This window comes from Erythrolamprus reginae, chromosome 1 (genome assembly GCF_031021105.1).
Source record: "Erythrolamprus reginae isolate rEryReg1 chromosome 1, rEryReg1.hap1, whole genome shotgun sequence".
NCBI classification, from domain to species: Eukaryota; Metazoa; Chordata; class Lepidosauria; order Squamata; family Dipsadidae; genus Erythrolamprus; species Erythrolamprus reginae.
This window is the reverse complement of record NC_091950.1, coordinates 417,401,397-417,421,921: the sequence shown is the minus strand read 5'-3', so window position 1 is coordinate 417,421,921 and position 20,525 is coordinate 417,401,397. Positions and strand designations below refer to the sequence as shown.

At 41.5% G+C, this 20,525-nt stretch overlaps 1 protein-coding gene across 7 annotated transcripts in view; it reads left to right on the top strand.

Moving 5' to 3' along the window:
* Positions 1–20,525, top strand: part of USP32 (ubiquitin specific peptidase 32) — a 339,894-nt gene that overhangs the window by 141,682 nt on the left and 177,687 nt on the right. For all 7 annotated transcript variants that reach the window (XM_070735365.1, XM_070735361.1, XM_070735360.1 and 4 more), the window contains exons 3-4: positions 16,204–16,309; positions 20,386–20,504. In XM_070735365.1, coding sequence (XP_070591466.1) covers positions 16,204–16,309; positions 20,386–20,504 — 225 coding nt within the window. The remainder of the gene's footprint in view (positions 1–16,203; positions 16,310–20,385; positions 20,505–20,525) is intronic.

Here is a 20,525-nt window from a genome sequence, read left to right as displayed (position 1 = left end):
GAATTCCCTCCGGAGATACATACCACCCCCTCCCTCCTGGTTTTTCGTAAAGTTCTGAAGACCCACCTATGCCAGTGGGCATGGGGGCTATGAGAGACGAGATTGTCTCCGGCCAATGTTAGGAATGATTGAATTGGATGAATGTGGATGACTGAACATGGGGATTTTCTAGATTTTTTAGTAATTTTGTATGGTTCTTTTTAAAAATACAGTGATACCTCATCTTACAAACGCCTCGTCATACAAACTTTTTGAGATACAAACCCGGGGTTTAAGATTTTTTTGCCTCTTCTTACAAACTATTTTCACCTTACAAACCCACCGCCACCACTGGGATGCCCCGTCTCCGGACTTCCGTTGCCAGCGAAGCACCTGTTTTTGTGCTGCTGGGATTCCCCTGAGGCTCCCCTCCATGGAAAACCCCACCTCCGGACTTCCGTGTTTTTGCGATGCTGCAGGGGAATCCCAGCAGCGCCAAACAAGGGTGCCTCACTGGCAACGGAAGTCCGGAGGTGGGGTTTCCCAGCGAGGGGAGCCTCAGTGAAATCGCAGCATCGCAAAAACACAGAGGTCTGGAGGTGGGGTTTCGAGGACTTTGGTATTTTTGCAATGTTGCGATTTCACTGATGCTCCCTTCGCTGGGAAACCCCACCTCTGGACTTCCGTTGCCAGCGAAGCGCTCGTTTTTGTGATGCTGGGATTCCCCTGCTGGGATTCCCCTGCAGCATCGCAAAAACACAGAAGTCCGGAGGTGGAGTTTCCTATTGAGGGGAACGAACCTCAGGGGAATCCCAGCAGTGCAAAAACGGGCGCAAGGGATGGATTTTGGGCTTGCACGCATTAATCATTTTTCCATTGATTCCTATGGAAAACATTGTTTCGTCTTACAAACTTTTCACCTTAAGAACCTCGTCCCGGAACCAATTAAGTTTGTAAGACAAGGTATCACTGTAATTAGATTTCTTTACATATATTGTTTACATTTATAATGTTGTACGTCGGCCTGAGTCGCCTCAAGAAGGGCGGCATAGAAATCTAATGAATAAATAAATTTATTATCTTCTCTATGAAGTCGACGCAATACTTGTTCACCGTAAGGAAGCTGTTAGCTGTTAACCTCCCCAAAATTAATTAAACTCCAAAGCCCTTGTTAACAGTCCACTGTTATATTTAATTCTCAGAAACTCCACAAACGGCTTCGAGCCTTAGCAATTGCTGATGCGCTTTCTGTTCTCCCAAGAGAAGCTCGGAATAGCAGTCGAATTGACACTCTGAGATTAGATCTCCTCCGCCCACACCTTCTTTGGAAAATTTAAGCGGTCCACAGAGAAAGCAGAGGAAGGTATCTCTGGGAAAGAGCAACATCTGTTTGGAAAGGTCAAACACCTGGTTGGTGTCATTCCAGGAAATTGGAGTTAAATCACAGGAAAGGGGATTAGCATTGAGCAGTAGGAAGAACTTCCTAGCAGGAAGAACATTTCCACTGGTTGGACCAATGTTGCAGAGAAAGACAGATACCATAGTTCCCTCTAAGCTGAGCAGTGAGCAAACGCTCACTTAAAAATCATCATCAACTGAGAGTTTTCCAAACCTGCCCAGAAGCCGAGAGGGAAAGAGTGAGAGGGAAGGAGAGAGAGAGGAAGAGAGGAAGAAAGAGAAACAGATAGAAAAAAAGAGAGGAAGGAAAAGAGAAAGAAAAAGAATGGGAGTAAGGAAGAGAGAAAGAAAATCAAAATCTAGTTTGAAACTAGCTCAACTATTTAAGTGGCATTTTGATATTGATAGAGTTGCCCTATTATGAGCTCACGGTTATAGACACACAGTACAGTATTTTATTTTGAAATTCTCGGAGGCAAAACAGGGTGGGTTTTTTATTTGTTTGTTTGTTTCTTTCTTTCTTTCTTTAATTTATTTATTTATTTATTTATTAGTTGGACTTGTATGCCGCCCCTCTCCGAAGACTCGGGGCGGCTCACAACAAGTAAAACAGTAACAACAATCCAATTAATTAAAATATTTAACGATTTAAGAAAACCCCATGTAATAACAGACACACACACAATCATACCATGCATAAATTAACGTGCTCAGGGGAGATGTTTAGTTTCTCCATGCCTGACGGCAAAGGTGGGTCTTAAGGAGTTTTCGGAAGGCAGGAAGAGTAGGGGTAGTTCTAATCTCCGGGGGGAGTTGGTTCCAGAGAGCCGGTGCCACCACAGAGAAGGCTCTTCCCCTGGGACCCGCCACCGGCATTGTTTAGTTGACGGGACCCGGAGAAGGCCCACTCTGTGGGACCTAATCGGTCGCTGGGATTCGTGCGGCATTTATTTATTCATTCATTCATTCATTCATTCATTCATTTATTTATTTATTTATTTATGTGCCGCCCAGTCCCAAAGGGACTGCCGCTCAGACACTATACTTTTCCGCCCCCCCCAAAAAAAAATTAGAGGGAACACTGACAGATACTAGAATAGAATAGAATGGAATTCTTTATTGGCAAGTGTGATGGGGCATACAAGGAATTTGTCGGTGCATATTATTATTATTATTATTATTATTATTATTATTATTATTATTATTATTATTAATTAGATTTGTATGCCGACCTTCTCTGAAGACTTGGGGCAGCTCACAAGATACAACATAAAACAATGCATACACAAATCTAATTAATTAATTAAAATCCCACTATATTAAGAACAGTCAACCAACTCAGTCACAACCATACATCACACCGGGCCCTTTCACAACTAAATCCTGGCTTTTTAAAAATTGCAGCATCGTACAAATAACACTTGCAGCCGTTCCTGACAATCCGCAAAAATATTCTTTCCACGCAGCGAAATTCTTTGCACCTAGATATATTGATATGTTCTATTCCTATATCTTCTTTTCTATTCTTTCTTAGATATATTTTACTATGAGTATCTCCTCTATAACCTTCATTATGTAATTTACCAGGTGTGTATATATATATATATACCCACTAAAACCCTCATTGTGTATTGGACAAAATAAATAAATTAAAATAAATTAAAAAATAGAAGTCTGAATTTGGCAAGGAAAGAAGTCGTTTTACAATCATTGTGTTTTGAAGCAGTATTTTACCTGGTTTTTAATTTTACCCCCCCCCCCCAAAGCCGAGGGGGGAAAAAATGACAGATCCTTTGGAACCTGATGGCTGTTCCTGGAGCCAAAATAAACGTTAGAGGATTATTTTGTTAGGGTGTTATCTACGGTGGGTGATGTTTCCCTAGCCAACCAAATCTTAAATCTCTTCGCTCTCTAGTGATTTGCGTTTTTAACTTTGTTAAAAAGCTGAGCTGAATTGCATTAATCTTGTAAAGTAAGGAAAACATCCCCTACCTCAAAAAACCCCAGTTTTCTATTCCTTGTAATCCCCCTTCATCAAATCAGCCAGGTGTCTCTGTGGTTGCCTTGCTATTAAGGTCCTTAGCTGCAGTTCTCCTTAGATGGTGCTGCAGAGATGCTAATCAGGTCAAGCTGCACGCTTGCAGCTCTGAAATCCTGGCAATTTAAAAAGCACCGTTGTAGCGATAAACTTGAAGATGGTAGCAAAGGTCTGTTGTTGTTTATTTTATTTATTTTATTTATTACTTAGATTTGTATGCCGCCCCTCTCCGAAGACTCGGGGCGGCTCACAACATGTAAAAACAAATCATAAGCAATCAGACAAATTTAAAATATTTAAATATTTAAAAAACCCATATGCTAACAGATACACACACAGACATACCATGCATAAATACAGATACACACACAGACATACAGATACACACACAGACATACCATGCATACCATGTTGTTGTTGTTTTTGTTGTTATTATTATTATTATTATTATTATTATTATTATTATTATTATTTATTAGATTTGTATGCTGCCCCTCTCCGCAGACTCGGGGCGGCTCACAACAGTGATAAAAAACAATATGTATTGACAAATCTAATAATTTAAAATCTAAAATAGCAATTGTACATTTAAAAAATCCACCTTAGAAGAAGTTCAGCCTCACAAACTGAATGCAGGTACTCCTTGACTTGCAACAGTTCATTTAGTGACTGTTTGAAGTTACCGCATCACTGAAAAAAGTGACTTATGACCATTTTTTACAATTACGACCTTTGTAGAATTACACATGGTCGCGTGATCAAAATTCAGAAACTTAGCATACAAACAAGGTATGTCTAGTTGGACGAAAATAATAATATGTATGTTTTATATATATATATATATACTGCTCAAAAAAATTAAGGGGACACTCAAAGAACATATCCTAGATCTGAATGAATGAAATATTCTCATTGAATACTTTGTTCTGTACAAAGTTGAATGTGCACAACAGCAGGTGAAATTGATTGTCAATCAGTGCATATATATTTAAAAATTTAAAAATTGAGCAAAAACATGTGATAGATGCAGAATATAGGTTGTTGGCTATGAATAAATTAACTGCCTTGAAATGGCCCTGTGTTGGGCCTAGAGGCAAAAAGGAGCTGTGACGTTCCTTCAATATACCAGGGTGATCCAACAAAACACACACACAGAGAGAGAGAGAGAGACAGAGACACAGACAGACAGACAGATTTGTAGATTGTTCTGAGTTCGGTTTTTCCCCCGTGTAATATTTTGAGTGTTTTTGCGACGCTTCAGCGAAATCACATTCGCCATCAGCAGGCTGAAGTTATTGGCTTCATGCTTCTTTAAATATTCAAAGCAGCACAAAGCAGCATATGTTTTTGTAGATTTTCATGGGTTATAGGTATGTAGATGTCTTGGCATATTTGGGTCCTTTCCCGTTTAAGATTGGTACACTCCTGGCGACGTTTCGACCAGGTCCCACTCGTCATCTTCAGGCTGTTATCTTTGGCTTTGTGCTCGGGCAAACGAAGTGGTCTGGTGTGGAGTGCTGGCTCAGCTGCTGCAAACTGGTTGGTTGGCTGTATTGAAACATCCTGATTAGTTGGTGGGGTAACATCTTGAGTAATTGATGTAGTTAATGTATGCAGATTACTTGATGTTTGCAGATTAGGGGTGACCTTCTGAGTAGCTATGGCAGTTGATGCCTGCAGACTAGTCAACTATTTTGTAATATATGTCTGTGGTCTAATATCCCGGGTTTTGGTATTTATTTATTTATTTATTTATTTATTAGATTTGTATGCCGCCCCTTTTCGTAGACTCGGGGCAGCTCACAATACAATAAAAACAGTTTATAACAAATCTAATAATTTACAATATAAAATATTAAAAAAACCCATTATTAAACAGACATACATACAAGCATACCATACATAAATTGTATAGGCCCGGGGGAGATATCTCAGTTCCCCCATGCCTGATGACAAAGGTGAGTTTTAAGGAGTTTGCGAAAGGCGAGGAGGGTAGGGGCAGTTCTAATCTCTGGGGGGAGCTGGTTCCAGAGAGTCGGGGCCGCCACAGAGAAGGCTCTTCCCCTGGGGCCCGCCAACCGACATTGTTCAGTTGACGGGACCTGGAGAAGGCCCACTCTGTGGGACCTAATCGGTCGCTGGGATTCGTGCGGCAGAAGGCGGTCTCGGAGATATTCTGGTCCGATGCCATGAAGGACTTTAAAGGTCATAACCAACACTTTGAATTGTGACCGGAAATTGATCGGCAAACAATGCAGACTGGATCCGTGTTTGTGGTCTAGCTATGTGTTTATGGTGTGTGTCAGTTTGCTTTGTGTGTATGTGTCGGAAGGGGGTGCAGCAGTTGGAGGCGCCGCCATGGTTTGGCTTCTGGGTGGTGGTTGCATTTTGGCTCTGGGGTGGATATGGGCTTGGGTCTGGTGAGGGGATTGGTGGTGGCTCCCTGTGCTGTTCTGGGTCTGGTGTCAGTTTTCTTGGCTGGGATTTGTTTGTTGACTAGGGCTAATTTCCAGATGTCTGGTAGGCGGGAGGTGTCATCACGTTTATTCATATTCTCTATTTCAGTGGCTTCCATAATTATTCTTTTGTTGGAGTGTTCAATTTTGGAATTGAAAGAACTAAATTGATTTTGAAAAAACAAAATTAATTTCCAAAATTGAACACTCTAACAAAAGAATAATTATGGAAGCCATTGAAATTATGGAAACCAACATCAATCAACCTCACCAAACCCAAACCCATGCCCACCACAGGGGGAAAAACCCAAACTCACAACAATCTACATACATATACCTGTGAAAATCTACAAACACACACACACACACACACACACACACATATGGCCCCAGGTTCAAATTCCAGTAAGGGTGTGGCTACCTGTTGAAGGCAAATAAGCCCAAAATATATCTATAGTAGTCTCTCTTCCTTATCATTATCAGCAAAATATATAAAATTGTCCTAAAAATGCGAATTCCGGGTGTATTTATAAATGAAGAGACAATTGCTATTGCAATCTTTGGAACATTTAAAATTTATTAAAAACTACTAAAATTAACTAAGCTTTCATTAGTCCTCTACTAATGTTGTCAGAGTGTTCAAATCCCCATTGAAGACAGTTGATTTATAGTATAAATCAGTACACACACACACACACACACACACACACACACACAATTTTATAATAATGACAGAGAAGCGGAACCATGCCTCACACCCAAAGATAAAATTCCTTCATTATCAAAAAAGAAAAAAAAAAAGCCCACACAGAACGTGTTGATTAAAAAAAAGGTGAAAAAATACAAAAAAGGTACAATATATCACTTTAGTTGTAAATAGTTACAATTCTTTTTATAGTCATCTGCTGCAGTTACTATTGAAGTACGTACTGTATGTACTTGTAATACATTTACACAACTATTTATCTTGTTAACGTTTATTTCATTATATTTGAAATAGCAATAAATTATTAGGTTATGAATAATATAAATAAGTTTGATCTGGTGGTTTTGTCTAGTTTGGTCCAGTGGCTAGGTCACTAGACTAGAAAGTGGGAGATGGAAAGTTCTAGTTCCACCTTAATATGAAAGTCAGCTGCGTGACTTTGGGCCAATCACCAGGAAATAGTGAGTTCTAGTCCTGCCTTAGGCATGAAAGCCAGCTGGGTGACTTTGGACCAATCCCTCTCTCTCAACCCAAGCCATCTCACAGGGTTGTTTTTAGAGGGGAGGGGAAGTAGCATGCACGGGAGGGGGGAGCGTGGGAGTTGTGCACATGTTATCTATCTATCTAACAGTAACTGAATTTAAACATGCCTGGGATAAACATATATCCATTGTAAGATAAAATACAGGAAATAGTAAAAGGGCAGACTAGATGGACCATGAGGTCTTTTTCTGCCGTCAGTCTTCTATGTTTCTATCTATCTATCTATCTATCAATCTATCTATCTATCTATCTATCTATCTATCTATCTATCTATCTATCTATCTACCTACCTACCTACCTACCTACCTACCTACCTATTACCTATCTATATATTTAACTACCTACCTATCTATTTACCTACCTACCCACCCACCCACCCACCTACCTACCTATCTACCTATTTACCTACCTATCTATTTACCTACCTACCTACCTTTCCATCTACCTGCCTACCTACCTACCTACTTACCTACCTACCTACCTACCTATCTATCTATCTATCTATCTATCTATTGGATTTGTATGCCACCCCTCTCTCTATTACAAAACAGTATACATCTCAAAAAATCCAATTAATACGACTAAAAGAACTTAAAAACTCCAATATAATTTTAAAAAAAACATTCATGACCATTCATTCATTCAATAAATAAACTCCAAAACTCATTGGTCAGGGAGCTAGGATCTAATGGTCCCAGGCCTGGTGGCATAAATAGGTCTGTATACTTTTTCGGAAGACAAGGAGGATGGGGGCAGTGCAAACCTCTGGGGAGAGCTGATTCCAGAGGTCTGGGCCCCCCACAGAGAAGGCTCATCCCCTGGGCCTCGTCAAACGACATTGTCTGGTTGACAGGGCCATGAGGACTTTGCAGGACCTGACCGGGCACTGGGATTCGTGTGGAAGGAGGCGGTCCCATATAATAATAATAATAATAATAATAATAATAATAATAATAATAATAATAATTTATTGGACTTGTATGCCGCCCCTCTCCGAAGACTCGGGGCGGCTCACAACAATAATAAAACAATATAGCAGTAAAACAAATCCAATATTAAAAAACATATATAAAACCCCAGCAATTAAAACCATACAGCATATACATAATGTATAATAAACTAACCCAACATGCATACTTGACATTCATACAGTTTGTCTATGATTCTTGTTGGTTCAGGGCCCCCAGGCTTGGCGACAAAGCCAGGTTTTGGTGGCCTTACGGAAAGCCATCAAGGTGGGAGCAGTATGGACTTCGGGGGGAAGTTGGTTCCATAGAGCCGGGGCGGCCACAGAGAAGGCCCTCCCCTGCGGCCCCGCCAACCTGCACTGCTTAGTCGACGGGACCTGGAGGAGGCCAACTCTATGTGCTCTTATAGGTGTCTGGGAGGTATGCGGCAAGAGACGGTCCCGTAAATAGTCTGGCCCTGAGTCATATAGGGCATTATAGGTAATAACCATGGGTGTGAACACATGCATGCAAGCTATCATATGCATAAGCACCCTTTTCTGGAGACCTCACCTACAAAAAGATATTGACAAAATTGAACGGGTCCAAAGACGGGCTACAAGAATGGTAGAAGGTCTTAAGCATAAAACGTATCAGGAAAGACTTAATGAACTCAATCTGTATAGTCTGGAGGACAGAAGGAAAAGGGGGGACATGATCGAAACATTTAAATATGTTAAAGGGTTAAATAGGGTTCAGGAAGGAAGTGTTTTTAATAGGAAAGTGAACACAAGAACAAGGGGACACAATCTGAAATTAGTTGGGGGAAAGATCAAAAGCAACATGTGAAAATATTATTTTACTGAAAGAGTAGTAGATCCTTGGAACAAACTTCCAGCAGACGTGGTTGGTAAATCCACAGTAACTGAATTTAAACATGCCTGGGATAAACATATATCCATTGTAAGATAAAATACAGGAAATAATATAAGGGCAGACTAGATGGACCATGAGGTCTTTTTCTGCCGTCAGTCTTCTATGTTGGGGCCTGGATGGGTGTCAACAGACTCAAGCTCAACCCGGATAAGACGGAGTGGCTGTGGGTTTTGCCTCCCAAGGACAATCCCATCTGTCCGTCCATTACCCTGGGGGGGGAATTACTGACCCCCTCAGAGAGGGTCCGCAACTTGGGCGTCCTCCTCGATCCACAGCTCACATTAGAGAACCATCTTTCAGCTGTGGCGAGGGGGGCGTTTGCCCAGGTTCGCCTGGTGCACCAGTTGCGGCCCTACCTGGACCGGGACTCATTGCTCACAGTCACTCATGCCCTCATCACCTCGAGGTTCGACTACTGTAATGCTCTCTACATGGGGTTACCTTTGAAAAGTGTTCGGAAACTTCAGATCGTGCAGAATGCAGCTGCAAGAGCAGTCATGGACTTACCCAGGTATGCCCATGTTTCACCATCACTCCGCAGTCTGCATTGGCTGCCGATCTATTTCCGGTCACAATTCAAAGTGTTGGTTATGACCTTTAAAGCCCTTCATGGCACTGGACCAGAATATCTCCGAGACCGCCTTCTGCCGCACGAATCCCAGCGACCGATTAGGTCCCACAGAGTGGGCCTCCTCCGGGTCCCGTCAAGTAAACAATGTCGGTTGGCGGGCCCCAGGGGGAGAGCCTTCTCTGTGGCGGCACCGGCTCTCTGGAACCAACTCCCCCCGGAGATCAGAACTGCCCCTACTCTTCCTGCCTTCCGTAAACTCCTCAAAACCCACCTTTGCCGTCAGGCATGGGGAAACTAAACATCTTCCCCTGGGCACGTTGAATTTATATATGGTATGCTTGTATGTGTGTATGTTAGTATAGGGGTTTTTCTTAAATTTATAATATTTTAATTAATTGGATCATGTATTGGATTGTCTTTTCACTTGTTGTGAGCCGCCCCGAGTTTTCGGAGATGGGCGTCATACAAATCCAAATAATAAATAAAAATAAATAAATAAATGTTTCTATGTTTTGGCACCTATGCCAAAAAAGTTTCGCCATCACTGATCTAGGCTGATCTGGGTGCTGATTCCTGGTGGAAAGGTGCGGGAGTGTTCCTGCCGTCGTTTGGGCTGGTTGATTGTCTCTTTTGCATAGTCTGTAGATGTTCATGTCTATCTGTCTATTGATGGCTCGTCTGTCCGAGTGCCAGGCTTCTAGAAATCCCTTGGCGTTTTTGGACTCTGCCTGGTCTAGAATGGTCACATTTTCCCAATTGCTTCTGTGCTTCTAAATCAACCAAGCGTGCCATTGCTGAGGCTTGTGGTTGGAGCTGCAGGACAGGCCACGTTATTTTTATTTTGAAAGCAAGGGGAGCTTTGTCCCAGGGTGACTTCTCGCGTGACTGCTGTAACCTATAAATAATCACCTTGCACTTCAACCTGGACAGGAACTGATAAGTGATATGATACATGGCGTGCGTGTGATCAGGATAAACGAGCGAAAGAGGCTTGGGGACAAAGTACTGTGGAGGCGAATGTGCAAAAAAGGGCAACAAGAATGATCAAGGAAATGGAGCCCCTCCCTTATGAAACCAGGTTGCAACGCCTTGGTCTCTTCAGCCTTGAAAGACGGCGTTTAAGGGGTGACTTGATCGAAGTGTATAAAATCATGCATGGGATAGAAAAGGTGGATGGAGAAAAATTCTTTTCTCTATCACACAATACTAGGACGAGGGGGCACTCCCTAAAGCTCATAGGTAAGAAATTGAGGACAAATAAAAGGGAAATATTTCTTCACCCAGAGGGTCCTTGGTTTATGGGATTCCCTTCCAGAAGAAGTCGTGACAGCTGTCAGCCTGGATAGCTTCAAGGCAGGATTAGACAGATTCATGGGTGTATCGGTGGTTATTGAAATGGATGAAGGAAAAGGGGGGACATGATCGAAACATTTAAATATGTTAAAGGGTTAAATAAGGTCCAGGAGGGAAGTGTTTTTAATAGGAAAGTGAACACAAGAACAAGGGGACACAATCTGAAGTTAGCTGGGGGAAAGATCAGAAGCAACGTGAGAAAATATTATTTCACTGAAAGAGTAGTAGATCCTTGGAACAAACTTCCAGCAGACGTGGCTGGTAAATCCATAGTCACTGAATTTAAACATGCCTGGGATAAACATATCCATTGTAAGATAAAATACAGGAAATAGTATAAGGGCAGACTAGATGGACCATGAGGTCTTTTTCTGCCGTCAGTCTTCTATGTTTCTATGTTTCTATGTCCATGTGCCGCCTCTATGTTGGTTGAGGCAGGCAGGATTCCCTTGAGTACCATTTGTTGGGGGTCAAGGGAAAGGGAGGGTTTTGCCTTCTCTTTCTGCTCAAGATCTCCAGGTACAATTGGTGGGCCACTATGTGACACTGAATGCTGGACTCGATGGGCTTTGTCCTGATTCAGCAGGGCTCTTCTTATGTTCTTATGTATACATTCCAGTATAATGTTGCAGTATCCACTTTGGGTGATCACTAGGACCAGAGGTTATGTCTTTTGAGCTTTCAGAGTCATGCTGTAGCTCATCCTTAGGGATGTTCTCTCTAGCTGTGTGTGCGCTTTGGCCTATTCTGTGTGTGGCATTTATATAATGCCTGTTGTGTGTGGCTGCTTAGTGGTTCAGCTAAAACACACAAATATGTTGCATATAGAAAAGCCCAAAGCAGATATTTTGGTAGAGAGACGTTCTCTGAGGATAGGCTCCATCATGAGTCCAAAAGCTCGGAAGACTAATGTTCTGATCTAGATTTTCGCCAAAAGCACGAAGCAGAATCTGGTCCCAATAAAGTCCCTTTTATTAAACGAATGTGAATTCTCTCATCTACATTCAGCAAAAGCCTGGTAAACAGAATAGAATAGAATTTTATTGGCCAAGTGGATTGGACACACAAGGAATTTGTCTTGGTGCATATGCTCTCAGCGTACATAAAATAAAATAAAATATACATTTGTCAAGAATCATGTGGTACAACACTTAATGATTGTCATAGGGGTCAAATAAGCAATGAGGAAGCAATATTAATAAAAATCTTAGGATATAAGCAACAAGTTACAGTCATACAGTCAACATGGGAGGAAATGGGTGATAGGAATGATGAGAAAAACTAGTAGAATAGAAGTGCAGATTTAGTAGAAAGTCTGACAGTGTTGAGGGAATTATTTGTTTAGCAGAGTGATGGCGTTCGAAAAAAAACTGTTCTTGTGTCTAGTTGTCTTGGTGTGCAGTGCTCTGTAGCGACGTTTTGAGGGTAGGAGTTGAAACAATTTGTGTCCAGGATGTGAGGGGTCAGTAAATATTTTCCCCACCCTCTTTTGACTCGTGCAGTATACAGGTCCTCAATGGAAGGCAGGTTGGCAGCAATTGCTTTTTCTGCAGTTCTTCCGAAGGTGAATTTATGACCACAGACCTTATCTAGGTTGGAAAGCTGCCGTATTTTCCATACGCAGTACTCTGCAAGGAAAGACTTACACAGTGTCTCTGTGATTCATGGACAGATCTCCACACTCCTGAATCGAAGGACCAAATGACTTGTTTCTTGCAAAATCCCCTTTCACTCCTATTTTATTTCCTACGTGAGGGGCCATTCATCGTCCACCTATGGCTTTATTCTCAAGTCGACCCTGATTTCTTAGCCGTTCTTTTCTTCTGGCAGCTCTGCGCATGTTCACACTGGGAACAAGCTCCAGCTGCTCCGCTGCCTTACTGTTGTCTACCTCCCAAGGCAGCTAATAACTGCCAGATGGCCTTTGCCCCCTCTCTGCCTCGCACACAGAGCCTTCATCCGAGCCTTCCCCAGCCTCCAGGACTGGCCCATGTTCCTCCCCAACCTCCTCGCCCTAACCCTAACCCTTGAGTTTGACACCCCTGCTCTACACACACACAAGCACACACACAGACACGCACATATAGTGTGGCTGTCTGGAAAATTCGCATTTGAAAGCCAGTGGTTAGGAAGTGGATAGATGCCAAAATGCTCAGCCAGGAACCAACATAGATAAATAATGAATCAGAACTGCAGAAAAAAGCAATTGCTGCCAACCTGCCTTCCATTGAGGACCTGTATACTGCACGAGTCAAAAAGAGGGCGGGGAAAATATTTACTGACCCCTCACATCCTGGACACAAACTGTTTCAACTCCTACCCTCAAAACGTCGCTACAGAGCACTGCACACCAAGACAACTAGACACAAGAACAGTTTTTTTCCGACCGCCATCACTCTGCTAAACAAATAATTCCCTCAACACTGTCAGACTTTCTACTAAATCTGCACTTCTATTCTACTAGTTTTTCTCATCATTCCTATCACCCATTTCCTCCCATGTTGACTGTATGACTGTAACTTGTTGCTTATATCCTAAGATTTTTATTAATATTGCTTCTTCATTGCTTATTTGACCCCTATGACAATCATTAAGTGTCGTACCACATGATTCTTGACAAATGTATATTTTATTTTATGTACGCTGAGAGCATATGCACCAAGACAAATTCCTTGTGTGTCCAATCACACTTGGCCAATAAAATTCTATTCTATTCTATTCTATTCTATTCTATAAATAATGAAGACAGTTCAGCAGGACCAGGTTTAAGTAATTTTAGTCTTCAGTGTATTCAAAAAAATACCTTCTTTCGTCCTCTATTTACAGAATATACTTCACTTTAATAATAATTTAATTTAATAATAATTTATTAGATTTGTATGCCGCCCCTGTCTGAAGACTTGGGGCGGCTCACAACAATAATAAAAAACAATATTATAGCGAAACAAATCTAATATGAAAAAAGAAGCATATAAAACCATATCATATTTAAAAACCAAACAACACATACATACCAAACATAAAATACAAAGAGCCTGGGGGAAAGGTGTCTCAACTCCCCCATGCCCGGCGGTATAGATGGGTCTTGAGTAGTTTACGAAAGACAAGGAGGGTGGTGGCAGTTCTAATCTCCGGGGGGGGGGGGGGGAGGTTGATTCCAGAGGGCCGGGGCCGCCACAGAGAAAGCTCTTTCCCTGGGGCCCGCCAAACGACATTGTTGACGGGACCCGGAGAAGGCCAACTCTGTGGGACCTTATCGGTCGCTGGGATTCGTGCGGTAGCAGGCGGTTCCGGAGGTACTCTGGTCCAATGCCAGGTAGGGCTTTAAAGGTCATAACCAACACTTTGAATTGTGACCGGAAACTGATCGGCAGTCAATGCAGGCCATGGAGTGTTGTAGAAACGTGGGCGAATCTGGGAAGCCCCACCATGGCTCTCGCGGCCATGTGTTTTAACTATGTACATGAAGGTGAACCTTACTTGAAAGTAGTTATTATACTAACTCTGGTTTAACTATCTTACCTCCAGTACGCCGTTCAATCTTAATGCTTCAATCAGACCATAAACTGTCCAACAAAACCACACCCACTGCAAAGATGTGTTCCTTCTTATAATGCTCTGGCCCATTGATGGCTGCGGCAATCTAGATGCATTTCGGAGTGGACAGCACTTTTCTGAGCACCAGAGGCCACTGAGTTGGGGCCGGCCACTCATCAGAGTTCATGCTGGCCTAACGCTTTCAAATATACAAAATGCTTCACCTGCGCTTATGAGGTTATGAGCTCACCACCTGATAAAGCAGGCTGGCCTCGTTTTCTTTGACGAAGCCCATCTGGTGAGTTCATGACAGAGGCCGGGTTGGAAATGGGGTCATCTTGATTTGCAACCCCCCCCCCTCACAACACACACCTGTTTAAAACCTGTAAACCAGCGGCCCCCAAACTACAGCCCGGGGGCCACATGCGGCCCGCTGAGGCCATTTATCCGGCCCGCGGGTGATGACAGGAGCAGAGGATGCGTCCGTATCCTGTACTCCTGGCCACTGTTCCCTCTAGCCTGTGTGGTCACATGGCTGCGCAGGCAAAAAACAAACTCCTAGAGCCGGCGCCATTTCTCCTGCCCAACAGCTGATCTGCTGTCGGCCAGGAGAAACCCCCATGGGCTCTGAGCCCCGCACAGATTCTCCGGCTGTGTCTGGGGACCACACCCCACCCACTCCTACCGATATTCTTCCCGCCACCGGGAAGAAACAGGAAGCAAACCCCCCAGGAAACAAGAGGCAGCGGTTGGATGGCCTTGTCACCTGTGCGCAGAAGCATCGCCCTGGGGTAAAATTGGCATAGACTTGTGCCTACACCAGAGCTGTCACCTCGCCCTCTCTCCACCTTTCCCATAAGTTGACTTGTGGGGAGTCTCATTTTTTCAGCAGAGAGAGAGATGCACCCCCTCAAGTTCATGGCCGGGCACAGAAGTTTTGTGAGAGAGAGGGAAAAGAGAGAGAGAAAGAAAGAAAAGGGAAAGAGGGTGAGGGAAATAGAAGTGGAGAGGAATGAATGAATGAATGAATGAATGAAGGAAGGAAGGAAGGAAGGAAGGAAGGAAGGACTGTTTTTTGGGGGGGGTAATTTTTTTAAAATTTTCTCTTAGCATACATTCAAACAACACAGTGTACCATCTAATTTTCAATGAAAAAAATGCAGTATTAGTAACTAATATCAATCATCAAAAAAGTATTTTTTCTAATTTTGTCATCCAGTTACATTCATTTTCTTTTAATTAAATTCCCTACTTAATGTTCCTTCAAAAAGTACAACACCAATTACATTTCTAACTTATTACCCATTATGCCAAAGTGCTTCCTTCTTTCTTTATACATTTTTCTATAAGCCAAGAAAACCTTGTATAGCTAATCAGATGTTAACAAAAGAAAATTAAAAACAAAACATAAACATATATGAATTTCAGACTTCTTCCCCACCTCTAAATAGTATGTTCCCATTTTGTTTTTACTTTAAAATATGGTATGTGCAGTGTGCATAGGGAATTGTTCATAGTTTTTTTTTAATAGTCCGGCCCTCCCAACAGTCAGAGGGACAGTGAACTGGCCCCCTGTGTAAAAAGTTTGGGGACCCCTGCTGTAAAAAATGGATTTGGCAGAATGGCTTCTAAGCTCTCTTTGCTTTGTTTTTGATCTCCGCGATGGGTCATGCAGGAGGGCCCAGAGGATCTCCTCTCCTGATCGCCCAGATTGACAGTTGTCTCCTCTTTTCTTTCAGGTCATATATTGTTCTTTTGGTGGCACATCGAAAGGTCTACATTTCAATAACCTGATAGTGGGCTTAGTCCTGCTGACGAGGGCTCGAGATGAAGAGAAAGCCAAATGTAAGTATCGAGTTATTTCTCAAGCAGGTCATGGTTGTCCCGTGGTGGCTTTTTCCAAAAGGCTTTTTTTATTTGAAAACTTTCCCTTTCTTGGATTAGAAGCTTCCTCGGTTCTGAACTGAAGAAGAACCGAAGCAGCTTTTTTAGATGAGAAGGGAAATATTTTTAAAGGGGGGGGGGACCCCCAAGAAAGTCCAGTCAACTTTGGGAAAAAGCACCTTTGGGAAAAGTCCCAATCATATTTGGGAGAGAGAGAAGGCACGGGGAGATCGGGAGACTAGCTCAGCTGGAGCTTTCACAACTGTAGGCTCAGTTTGCCTGAAATGATATATGGTTTCATGCTTCAGCAGGGGGTTGGACTAGAAGACCTCCAAGGTCCCTTCCAACTCTGTTATTCTGTTCTGTACTGTTCTATTCTATTCTAATTCCATTCCATATTCTATTCTATTCCATTTCATATTCTATTCTATTCCATTCCATATTCTATTCTATTCCATTCCATTCCATATTCTATTCCATTCCATTCCATATTCTATTCCATTCCATATTCTATTCTATTCTATTCCATTCCATTCCATATTCTATTCCATTCCATATTCTATTCTATTCTATTCTATTCCATTCCATATTCTATTCCATTCCATTCCATATTCTATTCTATTCTAATTCCATTCCATTTCATATTCTATTCCATTCCATATTCTATTCTATTCCATTCCATTCCATATTCTATTCTATTCCATTCCATTCCATATTCTATTCCATTCCATTCCATTCCATATTCTATTCTATTCTATTCTATTCTATTCCATTCCATATTCTATTCTATTCCATTCCATATTCTATTCTATTCCATTCCATATTCTATTCTATTCTATTCCATTCCATTCCATATTCTATTCTATTCCATTCCATATTCTATTCTATTCTATTCTAATTCCATTCCATATTCTATTCTATTCTAATTCCATTCCATTTCATATTCTATTCTATTCCATTCCATATTCTATTATATTCCATTCCATATTCTATTATATTCTATTTCATTCCATTCCATATTCTATTCTATTCTAATTTCATTCCATTCCATATTCTATTCCATTCCATATTCTATTCTATTCCATTCCATATTCTATTCTATTCCATTCCATTCCATATTCTATTCTATTCTATTCTATTCCATTCCATATTCTATTCTATTCTATTCTATTCCATATTCTATTCTATTCTATTCCATTCCATTCCGTATTCTATTCTATTCTATTCCATTCCATATTCTATTCTATTCTATTCTATTCCATTCCATATTCTATTCTATTCTATTCTAATTCCATTCCATATTCTATTGTATTCTAATTACATTCCATTCCATATTGTATTCTATTCCATTCCATATTCTATTCTATTCTATTCTATTCTATTCCATTCCATATTCTATTCTATTCTAATTCCATTCCATTCCATATTCTATTCTAATTCCATTCCATTCCATATTCTATTCTATTCCATTCCATTCCATATTCTATTCTATTCTATTCTATTCTAATTCCATTCCATATTCTATTCTATTCTAATTCCATCCCATCCCATCTCATTCCACTCCACCCTATCCCTATCATTATCCTATTCATTTCAGTAAAGAGCCTGGTTGAAAAGCAGCACCAGATTAAGTGACTTCTTGTCAGGCCTGCCATTCCACTGCACCAGCCCTGCTTAGCTAGATGCCAGGTTGTCATGAGTAAGGGAGGAGGGGAGGGAACTGTGGGGTGGTATGAAAGCGGGACCCCCCCAAAAAAGAAAACCAGAAATCTGAATACCGTCCCGTGAGAGCAGAGACCTGTTCCAAGGTCAGGTTCAATGGAATGCAGCACCTCCAAACCTCTTGTAACTGGGGACTGTTACCAAAACAGTTAGTTGACTCACTGAAAACAGTGTGGGGGTAACGGACCCTAAGGGGGACAATTGCCGTATTTTTTCAGAGTATAAGACACCCTTTTCCCCCTTAAAAGAGGCTGAAAATTTGAGTGTATCTTATACTCCGGATGCAGCTTTTACTTAGCAAGTCCTAACACAGTGCTCAGGTGATTTTCCCTTTGCCTGTTTCTTTCATTGCCGCTTCCTCCCTCAATCAGCTGAGCTTTTTTTCAGCCCTAACTAACATGCTTGGCTGGCAAGCAATCTTCCTCATTTTTTCCAGCTCTAACGAGGTGCTAATGAGTGAAAGGATAACCTGTGCTTTGCTAGCAAAGCCATCTTCCCTTTGCCTGATTTTCTCATTGTTTCTCTCTGAAGAGCGAGAGAGAAGTGCTTTACAAACTGTTTTTTATCCCCAACCAGGGGATAAAAAACAAGCATGTGTGCTCAAAACCAGCAAACTAATGTGCTGAAGCTGACCAGACAAAAGACTAGCCAGATGAATACCTGGTAGGCAGATTATTTTTTCTCTATTTTCCTCCCCCAAAACTAAGGTGTGTCTTATACTCCGAAAAATGTGGTAACTGTTTGGTTTGGCTAGGAAATGCTAGATTCGGCTTTGCGTCATTGTAACCACTAAGCCTTAGTAAAACTTGCTTTCAACTTTCATGGCTTTGGAAATCTTCCTTTTCTATTGACCAAGCGGGACAGCTGCCAATCCTCTTGCTGGCTGGGGAATTCTGGGGTTTCACCCGTTTTCAAGCTGCCAAAGTTAGGAAACCCTGATCTAGACATTGTGATACTTATTTTACATAAAATGCCATCTCTTTTGCAATGAAATTATCAAATGTCTTTAAGAATAACTCACTACAGAAAATAAGAAACAGGACTGCCACACATTGTGTTCTGTCGGGCTCTCTGGTAGAATCCTCCCAAAAATTCACAGGTACAAATTTCAGACACACACACACACGTTTGAAAATTCAAAACAATGTCCTTTATAATGAAAATTCACTTAAGCCAAGCCCTCTTTTGGTATAGCAAAGAGCCCTCGTCTCCAAACAAATTGGTAATTTGTACAAGTCCCTTATCAGTTCTGTGATACTTATCTTGCAGCTGTGAGGCAATTCACAGTCCTTCTTCTTTCACAAAGTGAAACACACTTTGCTCTGGTTTAGTTTCAAAGCGTGGAAAAACCAGCACACAAAAAGTCAAAGTCAGTAAAGCAGTCACGAAACACAATGGTCAGATAATCCTCCACAATGGCCAAACCCACAGGCTGCTCTTTATAGCAGCCTCACTAATGAAGTGTTTTTAATAGGAAAGTGAACACAAGAACAAGGGGACACAATCTGAAGTTAGTTGGGGGAAAGATCAAAAGCAACATGAGAAAATATTATTTTACTGAAAGAGTAGTAGATCCTTGGAACAAACTTCCAGCAGTTGTGGTAGATAAATCCACAGTAACTGAATTTAAACATGCCTGGGATAAACATATATCCATCCTAAGATAAAATACAGAAAATAGTATAAGGGCAGACTAGATGGACCATGAGGTCTTTTTCTGCCGTCAGACTTCTATGTTTCTATGTTTCTATGTTTCTATGACCACAGCCCCACCCAACCACAGGTGGCCTCATTTTCTTTGATAATAACCTCTCAGTTGTTGCTGCCTATGCATCCTCTCCGCATGCGTGGCTGTATCATTAACTCTTGTTCTGATAATTGATCTCCTTCTGAGCTGTCTGCCACACTCTCCTCCTCCCTGTCACTCATGTCTTCTTCGTCAGAGGAGCCTTCATGAGCAGATTCCACTGGGGGGGGAGGGCAAAACAGGCCTGCAGCATGTGGATGTCTCCCCCACATCCACAGTCCTTGGGGCAGGAACAGGGCCAGAGCTAACCACAACACATTGACAATGTTTTTATAATGTTTTGTTTGTATTTGTTTATGTATGTGTATAATAAAATATTTTTTTCTTTAAAAAAATAAACCAATCGTGTAAGCATTTTTGGGGGAAAAAAAGATTTTAAGAGTGTAACTATTCCTGTTTCTAAAATGATAATGAAACAATGGATGGTCTACCAGCTCTATCACAATTTCTGACTGGCACAGAAATACTTATTTTGCTCTGTGTACATTTATTTTGTCTTCTCTCTCAGATATTTTCAGCCTGTTTTCTAATGAATCTGGGAGCCATGTCGCCCGGGAAGAGATGGAAAGATTGCTTCTCATAATTGATGGAAAAGTCCCTGAATGTCTAAAAAAATGCTTCGCGGAGGTAATTCTTGACAATTACCCA